We start from the raw sequence: 11,777 nt of genomic DNA on the forward strand, positions 1-11,777 counted from the left end.
TTGGCAAAGAAAATAGTGCTCTGTCTTAATCACTTTCAAACCCAGACAAGCTTTGCTTGCAATGGCATGATAGGAAGAAAGTAGCTTTCACGAAAAAACATTTTCTTCCAAAATTGCCGTTTTCAAGATTTAAAATGAGCAAATGTTTGGTCAAAAGCAACATTAGTGGATGCTTAGCAGGGGTTGGGGTGTTATTTTGTACATGGGAAAGGTGCCTGGGAAGTGATTTACCTGTTGGCAGTACAGAATGGCCCAACTCTGTTAACTTCCCGCAAGCTGCTCTGGGGACCCAGCCTTCACCCCTGTGGCAGGAGTTTTGCACTGCCAAAGACAGGGCCGTGGGGCTCTTCTTACCCGAAAGCCTCGTGTGAAGTGCGGTGATGAAGCAAGGCTTGTGCACGCAGCGGGAACAGGGAGATCCCTCCGTTGTGGCAGAGGGGCTTGTGAAAGCCCCCAAAATGGTCAGCTGGCTGCATGCGGGACCCTTCACGTTCATGGGCATCTTGGGTGACTTTCAGAAGAGACGAATAGGAGGAAAAGATGTGTTACTGCCTTTGCCGCTCCACTCTACCACCTGCAGGGAATGAGAGGGAGAATAAAACCACAGGTTTTTTCCTAATGTTGACATTCTCCAGTAATGACCTTAGATTAATAACCCCCCCCCCCCATATTACATTCTTTGAAGAAACAGACCAAGGATAGAAACATTTTTTAGTGTTGCTTAAACACTCCTGTCATTAAGTTAATAAAAAGTAAAATATTAGCCTAGTTTTCCCCCCAAGTTGCTTTAAAAAAAACCCACCACTTTGGTGGGAAGTGTTTTAATGTATGCACTAGTTTGTGTTTTCCTTTTTTTAAAAAATATTTAATTGGTTTTAATCTCCTGTTTGAAAGTGTTGGGAAAAAAATGGGAGTTTTGAACTGTTCTCCCATGGGCAATAATCAAAAGTAAGGAGAGCATTCAGGTATTTACAGGCTCATTATATTTGGAAAGGAACTGAGAAAAGCCAGAATAGGCGGCTTGGAAGGTGGTTGACTGGAAGGAGCTTAAGATGAAGAAAAATTCATACAGAAGAGCAGTTGCACTGGTTTTGCAAGATGAGAGACCCCAAAAGAGAGATTTGATATTACTAAACAAGAAAATTCTCTATTACCATTTGTTGAAGTATTTGTCGCATTGCAAATTTTTACAATGCTGTCTGCTGGTGGTGCCTCAGCTGGTGTTAGGAACAACTCCCCAGAATGTCTTGATTGGTTTTGCTGTGCTCAGCAGTTGGCATAACTGTTTTGTTTTCCAGCCTTCTTGGTTTTGGTAGAATTTTGCTTTAGTCTAATTGTTTTCTATCATTTTCTGTACATTGTTTTTTCTACTAACTGCTGTAGAAATAGCTACTGAGATATTGTGTTCTCTCTTTCCTTTGGCAAGCACATGCTTTTCAGAACATGAAGATGTTAAGCCCCTCTTACTAATTCACACATTTAGGAGAAATTCTGTGAATCAAAATCACCTTTTTTTAATCCAGGGAATTCCTTAGCCATGAGAAGCAGCTGCTGGGGTAAAGGAGGAGAGTGCATATAAAACTTCTCCAGCAGGCAAGAGCAACTGCAAGAGGGCTCACGGACAGCATCTCCCTGGGCTCTGCTGGCTTTGCACCTGGCTGAGGACAAGCACAGATTACTCTCTGGCTGTGAGTGTGGAGCTCTCTGCCCAGCTTTTTGTCAGGAAAGAGATGTTGCCCTCCTTCCCCCCACCACACAGGTGGGACACAGCTAACCCAGGCTGCCTCTGTGAGACCTGGGAGCAACTGTTTCCTGTGACTACTCTACTCCAGTGCCTCCTCCCCATCCCTTGCAATCAGCTTTTGCTGTTTTAATGAAGTTTTCCTCACCCCCCCCCCCCCCCACAAAGGAAGGTTCAACTCACCGCAAGGCAAGGAATGTTCTATTTATTCCATGATTTGTAGCTGTGAGCAGAATTTTCACATTTAGTTCACAATATAAAATAAATAAGTCAAGAAGGTGAAATATATTGTTATGCTGCTTCTTTTAGTTTTAACACTATTAACTACAAACTTGTGGGTTTGGTATGTAGCTCAGTCCTTTACAAATGGGGTTACCATGAAGACAGTTGGCTTTCTCTGGCAATATTGTGCTACTGTATTTATATTTGGATAAGTTCTCCTTAGAGTTCACAACTACCATGACTATTACAAGATTTCTTTATAAAGGGGCTCAGTCATCTGACTACTTAACACATGGAATATATTTACATTGCAGAATGAAGGCATTTTCCTGCCTCTCTTTATTGTAAGACACCCAGCAATGTGCGGTGGCAGGACAAGAAGGGATAAGTGAAATTATTTTAATACAATATCAGTGTATGAGAAACCACAGAAGAAAGAAAACATTTTCTGGAAAATTCTGCATATGTATATATTGCATTGTATAGTCTTACAGACAAATTTACATCAAGTACATAATATTTCAAAACACTGATTTAAAGAGGACAACAAATTAATTTCTCCTTCTGTAAAGACATGGGAGTGTGATTTTTTTTCCCCTGTTGCTGTAGTTTGCATTTCTTTAGGAGGAGTACTCGTATTCTTCAGCACTGCGGCGTCCAAAATCCATCCAGCCCATGTAGTCTCTGTCATTTATCCTATGTGTAGGATCAATGCTCTGTACCCTGTTTCCCATAACTGAGAGCCTTCCAGTGGGACCTAAAGAAGAAGAGATGGGGAGAGGAGCAAATAATTGGACATGTTTTTCAGGTTCATCCATTTTCTGATCTGTTTTGTATTTGTTACAGATGTTGGCATGCAATAGTCGAAACCACTTGACTTACACAGACCACATAACAGTACTGTCACATCGCTGGGGAAAATGTCATAGAAACATTATAAGAAAAGTCCTGAAAGTGATTGTTTTCTTTATGTGAAATGGAAAATGGACCAAGCAGAGATTTGTTTCTGGCATGTATCATTTCTGAACTGAAAACAGTGCAGAGAACTTGCAGCATCTTTCTGTTACTGCAGGGAGCGTCCTGCAGTAGTAAAGAAAGTAGCAGCAGGAGCTGCACTGCTGGTCTTCTCTACAGCTCCCTGGAGGGGAGCACTGTCTCCCTGTCTGCTCCAGGCTGCTGGGGAGGAACGTGGGTGCATTTCTCCTTGTTTCCTTCTCTCTGCTACCTCACTAGAAAGATGAAGAAAGTCCAGACTTTCTTGCTCTTGCTACAAGATCACACCCCTGTTTGCTAGTAATGGGAGGAATGTTCCAGAGTGAAAATAACTCTGCTTGAGAGCAGACTCAGGTCTGAGTCAGGACTCCTCCACAAAGCCCCGTCTTACCTGAAGAGCAGTAAATACGAGCACAGGAGCTCCTATAAGGCAACTTTAGTACAAGTGGGGTAGTTAGGAATCCCAGATTTTGCAGAGAAGTGGGGACAGTCTTGAAACTGAGAAGGTTGTGGCTGGAATTTACAGCTAGAGATGCTGTTGCTGACTGACATCCCCACACGTGGCTTACTGTATCAGTGAAACTTCCATTACCTATCTACAGGTTGTGCAACTTCTCTCACAGCAGTGTTGGATGCTGATCTTCAATCTTGCCTTAGTCTGTTATTCTTGTTTAGGGCACCAAGGAGATGCAAGACCCAAATTATTTGCAAGGGGGATTTATACTTCAAAAAAGAAAAGTCATGTTCCATCTTGATATCATCACATTATGTAACTAAAAATGGGGGGAAAGGTTACTTTTCTCTGTGCTCCTGTAAAACTGTGAAAATTAACATATGCCAACAATTAAGATAAGCTTAAGTCCTGAGTGAGGAAGAGGAACAGGTTCAAGAGATTAGGAATATTTAATTCAGACCAAGGCTTGAAAGGTACTTAAACTGATCAAAAAGGAAAAAAAAAGCCCAGGCCGAAGGCCACAAATCCAAATCCATACAGTTGTCTTGCTTACACTTTCTTATGTTTTGAAGGAGTCTGTGCTGACTCTGTGCTTTTATATTTCAAAGGTTTTGTCATAAAATGATTTCTAATGAAGATAATTCATTTAAAAAAATGAACAAACCCACACTGCTTTCTTGGTGGCTGCAGAGGGATAGGAGAGTAAAAAGTAAGTGGCATAAAACTGAAACTGCAATGTTTTAGATATTTAAAAAAAGGCAAAAAATATCTCTATGAAAGAACATTTGTCTACCATTAAGCCTTCAAAAGCCAGGAAATTCACATACATAATTTAGAATACGTAATTAAAGTTTATGAGAATGGCTTCTTGGCACTATAGTCGGCTGTGCTAGGACAGAGCAAAACCATCACTCAGATGTTGGTATTTAAGAGGCTTCTGAGCCTGCAGTGACCTGTGGGCTGTAACAGCTCCCCTGGTGCCATTATGGTCTGGCTTGGCAAGGGCTCCTCAGAGGATACTAAATGTGTGCATTGCTGACTTGACAGCTACTATGTCTCATCTACATGGTGCCAGATTCATGCTGTAAAGCCTGCAGATGAAGTTAATTGAAAGCTAGGGGTCATACACAACAAAATGAATTCCTTAACAGCACCTTAATTATCTTTCCTCAAATCACTGAAGAAGGCATGTTGATTCTGCTGTATCCACAGAAGACAAACAATTTCAAAGTTGTAGCAGTTGGGCAAAGATGCTTCCGTATAACCTTAATGTCTTGAGAGAATTTAACTCTCACTGTTATCACTGGAAATATTGGCTAAAATCAGCCTTTCTATTAATCACAAAGCCAAATATCATCACTGATAACTGTGAACACTAGCAAATGTTCTCTCTTTTCCCCCCTCAATGAAAATTTCTAGTGCGTATTATGATTTGGACAGGGGGTCAAAAGTGACTAATATAACAGACAGGTCTTACAGAGATTTCTAAAGTGTTGCTGAGAGGCTTTGTGCTAAATGGGAACATAACAATGTTTTGATTGTAACACAGTTGACAGGACACTATATGCATTGTTATAAGTTAAATATATACTTCTTTGTCCCTATGACTCTTGTCTCTTCTCTACTAGCAAGTTTATTTGCAAGTCAGAATCCAACTAGCTTAGCAGTGTCACAAGAATCCCATCATTTGCTAACAGCATCTTTGTAGGCTTAATTATATATATCTACAAACATGAATGCAAGAAATTCTCCCTTACATAATACTTAGAAAAATATCCAAAATGGCTTTTTTACTTCATCCATTTAAGCTATTTGGAAATGTCAGCCAGAAATTTAAGAGGCCACATAAACTAGAATAAGGAGTTCAATTTCCATGTAGATGAGTGACAATGACTATGCTGGAGAAAGGTGATGAAGATTCTGCTTTGCAGACTCCTGTAAAAAGATTCTTATTCAGTAACACCTTTAACTATAGCACCAAATTTTAGAACTTTGTATCTGAATTGCCTTTCTATTAGTAGAGGTGAACTGCTAAAATGAGTTCCTTAACAGACATGGTTAGAATTGCTAACATGAGATGAAGTCTCTCAGAATACAAAGTGATTCTTTCTCAGTTTCTAATTTGATCATGCCCTATGTATATAAATGAGTGTGTATGCCAGCACACATAAGTATAAAATGCATGCAACATCTCTTAACTGCAGACCTCCTTCAAAAATAAAAAAGGGATTCTGCCTAGTGCAGGGATCAGCACTGAGGCTATCAGGAGGGGAGGATGAAATGAACTGCACAAAGTAACGTGGAGAGACAGGAGAGGAGAAAGCCATTGCTTATATAAAGTGAACTTCATCCTAAACACAGTCTGGGTCTGTGAGTGCAGTAACTGTGTCCATATGGATACAATGTCCATATATCCAGGTCATCATAATTACTACCTCACCCTTCAGCCTTCTATGCTTCTAGTATGTCCTTTTTCCCTGCAAGACCAGGGATAGACCAGACCGAAGCTATAGCAAGTAAACAAGATTTGTGTAACTCCACAAGTGGTGTGGTGGCTTTTGCTGAGGTTGGCAGCCATCTTTCTCCCATGGAGTCCACAGCTATTAGGCTGCCCACAGTGCTACTCTATTCAGATACAAAGCTATACACAGATCAGTTGCTTCAAATGGGAAAATGTCTTTTTGGGGGGAGTTTCAATGGGGAACTATATGCAACAATTCTGATCCATCATCTCTAATAGCACAGACAGCATATGTTTGTGTGTATGTAAAATATATACTTATATATATGTAAAATACATACTTATTATACAGCTTTATTCTTTCCCTAGCTAGCTCATGTATGTAATACAGTTTCTTCCTTAAATAACTAATACATCACACGGTAAAAATCAAGCCCTCAAATTCCACTGTTCTTATTTTTTTCTCCTGTTACAAATGCAGTGCCATGGAGGCTTTTAAGTAATTGCAAGATTCTGTTGTACTCCCAGGTGGCCTGGGACTCAAAACCTCATAGGAATTGGCACATTTTGAAGCAACATGCTTTTATTTACCACTGCTTTTAGCCATTGTGTTCATGAATGCAAGTCCTGATCTTTCAAAAACTTGCACACTTTTGTAACCTCCTCCGGGAACAACTACACGGAAAGTCCAATACTCAGAAGATTTCCCTGCTGTGGATATTTCTAGCCGAGGTAAAATCAGCCATTTGGTCTGTATTTAGCCACAAAAAAGCTTTCCCACTCTCCTAACTTAAAAAAGGGAGGGAGGTCAATTATATGAAAAAGTTTCAATAAAATGCAATTACTAGATTTTGGGTGAGATAAAAATATGATGCAAAACATACCAAAACAATTATAAGGCTGTGAAAATAATAAGAAAAAAAAGAACCTGACAGGTAGGTTAAGTTTTCCTGTTACCTGTACCCAGCCCTCAGTCAGTGGATGCTATGTACAAATCTTTTTGGCAGAGTTTTACAACAACAGAGAATGAGAATGCTCTCTACTTCAGGAATAACTAGGCAAAATCTACATCGTATCTTCTGTAGTAATTCATGCTAGATGATGACAGGGTTCCCTTAACATCTAGATATCTCTGAATAAAACTCCACTGACACAGAAGCAGCACAGGAAGGAGGATATTACCAGTACCTTTTCTGGCTTGCTGGAGATACTTGGCCAGCAAAGCACCGATGTTAGCTCTTTGGTCGATGCTTCCATCCAGCCGTGGGACAGGTTTCAGCAGGCCAGTGGATGAAGGGGTGCGGACGTGTCGGTGATGTTCTGTCAAGCTCTGCTCAAGCTCAGCAGCCAGTGGATTTCCATTGTGCAAGCCCGTAGTCTGCTGTCCGAAAGAGCTTGCCGAGAGCACAGCAAGGAACATGCAGATGCATATACCACCGTACATTGCTGAAGAGAAAAGGCACCAAGGGTTAGAATGACCACATATGCTACATTTTACGTTATTCTCACCTTCATCATTCTTTGAAGGTGATGGTTTCTGAGCAAACTGAGGAGTTTGTTTGTTTGTTGGATTTTTAAGAGGGATAACTGTGGGATCAGTGTTAAGCTGGAAAACACGTACATGAATAGTTAAATATCCCTGGGAAAGGGGCAGACACATCTGTGGGCTGTTAGGCGACACAGAAAGGGATAAAACCAATTCACTGTGCTATATGCTATGTCTCCTCAATCTACTCAATTCTTACTTGCTTTTCTTTTTTTTGGAAGCTACGTTTCACTAAAACATAAGAGACACACATCCAGCTCTGAGGAAAATCCCAGGATTAGAACACACCAGGATTTTGCTGTTGTGTTAAAATCTGCCGTTATGGCAAATACTCAATTTTGAAAAGTTTTACAAAGAGTCTTTATTTCAAGCAACCCTTCTTTGGCTTGAACTTCAGTGTTCAAGTGGCTTTATGTTGTCATACAATGAGGAGGAAAGCTCCCATGGGAGGAAAAAACAAAATCTATCAAGCCCCCAGTCATTCAATCTCACAGTTGAGGTGGTAAAATCTGTTCAGGAGTAAGAAATAATGTGCAGTGTAACAATATTCTTCCTGATATAAAACAGAATTCAGGAGTAATGAATATTTTTTGCTGCTTCCTTAAAGAAACAAATATTAGAAAAAACGATGTCATTTCACTAGATTATTTGATTATATAAGCTGAAACAGGTTTTTCTTCCGGAAACATAAAAATTGCTCTCAGTTAATAAGAGAAACAAGGTACCTAATATTTAATGCTCTAAGATTACTTTCCATTTATACATATACATGAATTACCTGCATGGAAGTTTGTGAATCATTTAAGTTTTTGAACAGTACACTGAATAACAATCTTGCAATTTTAAAGAAGGGAAAACGAAGTTCACTCGCCCGCCGCACACACTAGACCGAAAATACTTGCAATGCGGAAAATGCGACCTTTTGGTAAGGCAGCAGACGAACGAAGAAATGCCGAAGCGCCGCTCCAGCTAAAAGGCAGTTTAAGTCCTCTCCACCCCTCCACCACCACCCCGGACCTGAACTCCTCTCCTTCAGCAAACCGGGATGTCCTCACAGCCGCTGCCCCAGTAAGTCGGAGAAAGCCCGGTTTGGCGCCCGCCACCGCAACGGCGGCGCCTGAGGCGGCGGGGGGTCCCGGCGCTCCTACCTGCCCGCTACGCCGCCGAGGCCAGACCCGAGGAGCGAGGCCGTGTGCGCCCAGGCTCAGCAGTCCGGCCCGTTTCTGCCGCCGGCTCTTAAATAGCGGCGGCGGCGGCGCCTGTTTGCACAGCTCTGACGCACCCGCCGCCCCGGGCCGGGCCCCGTCACGGGGGGGAGCGGAGCGCCCCCTCCCCCTCCCCGGCGACGGTTGGCGCCGTTGCGCGGCGGTGGGAGCATCGGCCGCTCGCCGGGCTTTAGCTGTCCCGACCGGGCGCGTTGGCTCTCAGCCCTCGCCGAGGTGAAGCTGCCTGGAAAGAAGAGCCTGGAAAGCCAGGCTGCCTGGCGGCCGGACGTGTGAAAAATACACCCAACCCAAGGGATTCCCCCCCCCCCCCCCCCCGCTCCCTCCCTCAGCCCAAACGCCGCGGCCGGAGGCTGCTGGTGGCGGCTCCTGCGCGGCCAGCTGGGGTCGGGGCGGGAGGGGGCGGCTGGTGTCCACCCTGAGCGCCGCGGCGTTTATTTTGGGGGAAAGGTTCGAGCTCTTCTTGGAGCCCAGGGCTGTGAAGCGGGCTTTGAGCTGAGCCCAGGGGATCCTCCCGCTCCCCACGGCCGCCGCCGCCCCGGGGACCTCCCCGCCCGCCCGGGGAGAGGCGGCCGTCTTTTTCTTTCTAAAAGCAACCGAGCCCCGAGGTGGGAAGAGCAACACCCCGCGCCGACCCTCCCCCCCCCCCCCGGGACATCTCCCCTTGCCCACAGCGGGGGCTCCTGCCCCCCCACCCCGTCCCGCAGCGATGCCCGCCAGCCCTGCAAACTGCCGAGGGGCCTCGGCCGCCCCGCTCTCTCCCTGCCGCCTTCGGCTGAGGCGAGGAAACTGTCCCCCGCCCAGCGCAGCCCGGCAGGGCCGGGCTGGGTAACGGCAGCAGCGGCCACCCCGCCGCCCGCTAACCCCCCGCAGCGCCGCCCGGGGCCGCCCCCGCCGCCGGGGCCGAGGGGGCTGAGGGGCGCCGCCGGGAGTGCTGTTCCTGCAGCGGCCTGCGGGGAGCGCCCCAGCGCCGGTGCCCGCCGTGCGCGAGAGGGGTAAATCCACGGAAGACGGAGAGATCCGGAGGCAGGAAGCAGCCGCGCAGCGGGCAGCGGGCAGCCGAGCCCGCCTCCGTCTCTTGCCGGCCCCAGGGCGCCGGGAAGGGCCGCGGAGCCGCTCTCGGGGGCAGCTCCCTCGCCCCCCAGGCCCCGTCCCCACCCAGACCTGACCCCGCGGCTCCCCGTGTCGCCCGGGTCCCCGCCTGGGGCACGGGGTGTGGGGAGCGCAGCCGCTGACACTGCCGGCCCAGCCTGGAGCACTGCCGGCCTGAGAGGGGTGTTGTGGCCTAGCCTTGGTGGGGAGAGTAGCAGGGCGATGGGGGCGGTGGTGGGACCGGGGCGATGGGGATGATGGTGGGACTGGGAGTGTGGGATGGGGGGGTGATGGAGATGGGGGTGGACGAGGGGGATGGGGATGGTGGTGGGACAGGGATGATCAGGATGGGGATGGGTGGGAGGTGACGGGGATGGTGGTGGGACTGGGAGTGATGAGGTGGTGTGGGATGAGGGGGTGATGGGGATGGTGGTGCACATTCTTTCTCACTGTGTTTGAACCTCTAACCAGGGTATTTGTCACTGAACAGGATGTCCTGGCTGAGCTGTGGACTGCTTTTTGTCTTCTCACATCAGCACCAGCACAGGGTGAAGTTGCCACCCCAAAGAAGTTAAAAAACAAACCAAACCCAAAACCTGCTTTGAAAACAGAAAAGTAAGTTGAAGTGGAATTGCCGGGGCAAAGGAGAACAGCACTGAAATAGTTCCAGCAGTTCGCTCTAGTGAAATGTGCTTGTTTAATGGCTCTGTCTTTGAATAAACCAGTAATACTGCTGATAACTCAATTATACTATTTTGGCTTGGTGGGAAAAATGCTCACTGCTATTAGACAATTAAATAGTCAGTGGTCAAACTGCAGGTGCCTAGGAAAAGTATCACAATCTTTCTGGGAAGGTACAAGACAATAGCAATTCTAGTAGAGTCACATCAAATCCCTGGGAAGCTCACTGTAGATAATGAGTTCCCAAAGGACCAGTTCAAAGCTTAATAGAAGAGAAAGACAGAGAACTTACTAATACATGCATATGCATAATTCATATTACAGAGGTATAGATATAAATCCAGACATTTAATCTGACAGGTTTATCTGGGTGAACAAATACAAACTGTAGGAGTTCATTTACTTAGAGCTGATTTGGAATATTAGTTCAATTATTAGTATATGTTTGTAGAAGTCCTCAGAAGGTTCCCTTTGGTTCCAGTCAGATTGGCAGAAGTTGTGTATTTCTTGACAAGTGAATTTTACTACACAATAGGGCAGGGCATCCATGGAATTTGCATATTTTAAGTTTGTAAAGCTGTTGCTGCAGATTTGGTTGTGTTTTCGTATTAGTGTTCCTTGCAACTGCAGGACTCCACAAGAACGGAGAGAGGTCTGTGTGTGGAGAGGGAGGGGAGCAGCCAAGCTTACTAAACTGTGTGTTCACATGGAAATACAGGGCAACAACATCAGAATATGCTTAATGGCATACAAAATCAAGTAGAGAAGACAGGAATATCTGCTGGACATTTACATGCATATAAGAGTTGTATGGGATCTCTGTGCTATTGAAAGATCATATACCAGCTTTTTCGCTGTACCTTGAATTGGTCAAATACCTATGTTTGCAATGAAAGAGCCAAGGGACTCAACAGTGCAAGTTCAGCATGAGATTTCCTGCCTCGTTCTACCCTCGTGATCCCGTATACTACTTGCAAAACCCTGTTTCTTTTTCCTATTTAGACGTCATGGTGTATGAATAAAATTAGGCTACAGCATCATGTCAGGTTATTAAAGTCAGTAGTACTGCACCATCAAAAATGATAACTTTGGTTATAGATTTTGTACACTAAATTTTCCCCACTGAGGACCTTAACACTAGGATGTAAAATCCTTAGAGATCGTTTTCTGATTTATTGACGTTTTCTTTGGTAAAAGTTTGAGGTGGTGTGAAACTTCCAGTTCATGGTAAATAAGTGTCAAGTTGGCATTTTAGCGTTGTTTTAGACAGATAAGGGAATAGAAAGCCTGTTGAATAACATGATAACAGGACTTTGACATTATTTGCCTGGGGAAGCTTAGGGTGTGTATTACTGACTGATGTG

At 45.0% G+C, this 11,777-nt stretch overlaps 1 protein-coding gene across 1 annotated transcript; it reads right to left on the reverse strand.

The window, feature by feature from the left end:
• Positions 1-1,930: 1,930 nt before the first annotated feature.
• CCK (cholecystokinin) lies at positions 1,931-8,683 on the reverse strand. The gene is made up of 3 exons (XM_026094011.2): positions 8,566-8,683; positions 7,060-7,317; positions 1,931-2,720 (listed from the first exon to the last, which is right to left on the reverse strand). The coding sequence occupies exons 2-3, from the start codon at positions 7,313-7,315 to the stop codon at positions 2,584-2,586; spliced, it is 393 nt and encodes a 130-aa protein (XP_025949796.1). The 5' UTR covers positions 7,316-7,317; positions 8,566-8,683; the 3' UTR covers positions 1,931-2,583.
• Positions 8,684-11,777: the final 3,094 nt, after the last annotated feature.

Source organism: Dromaius novaehollandiae, chromosome 2 (assembly GCF_036370855.1).
Source record: "Dromaius novaehollandiae isolate bDroNov1 chromosome 2, bDroNov1.hap1, whole genome shotgun sequence".
NCBI classification, from domain to species: Eukaryota; Metazoa; Chordata; class Aves; order Casuariiformes; family Dromaiidae; genus Dromaius; species Dromaius novaehollandiae.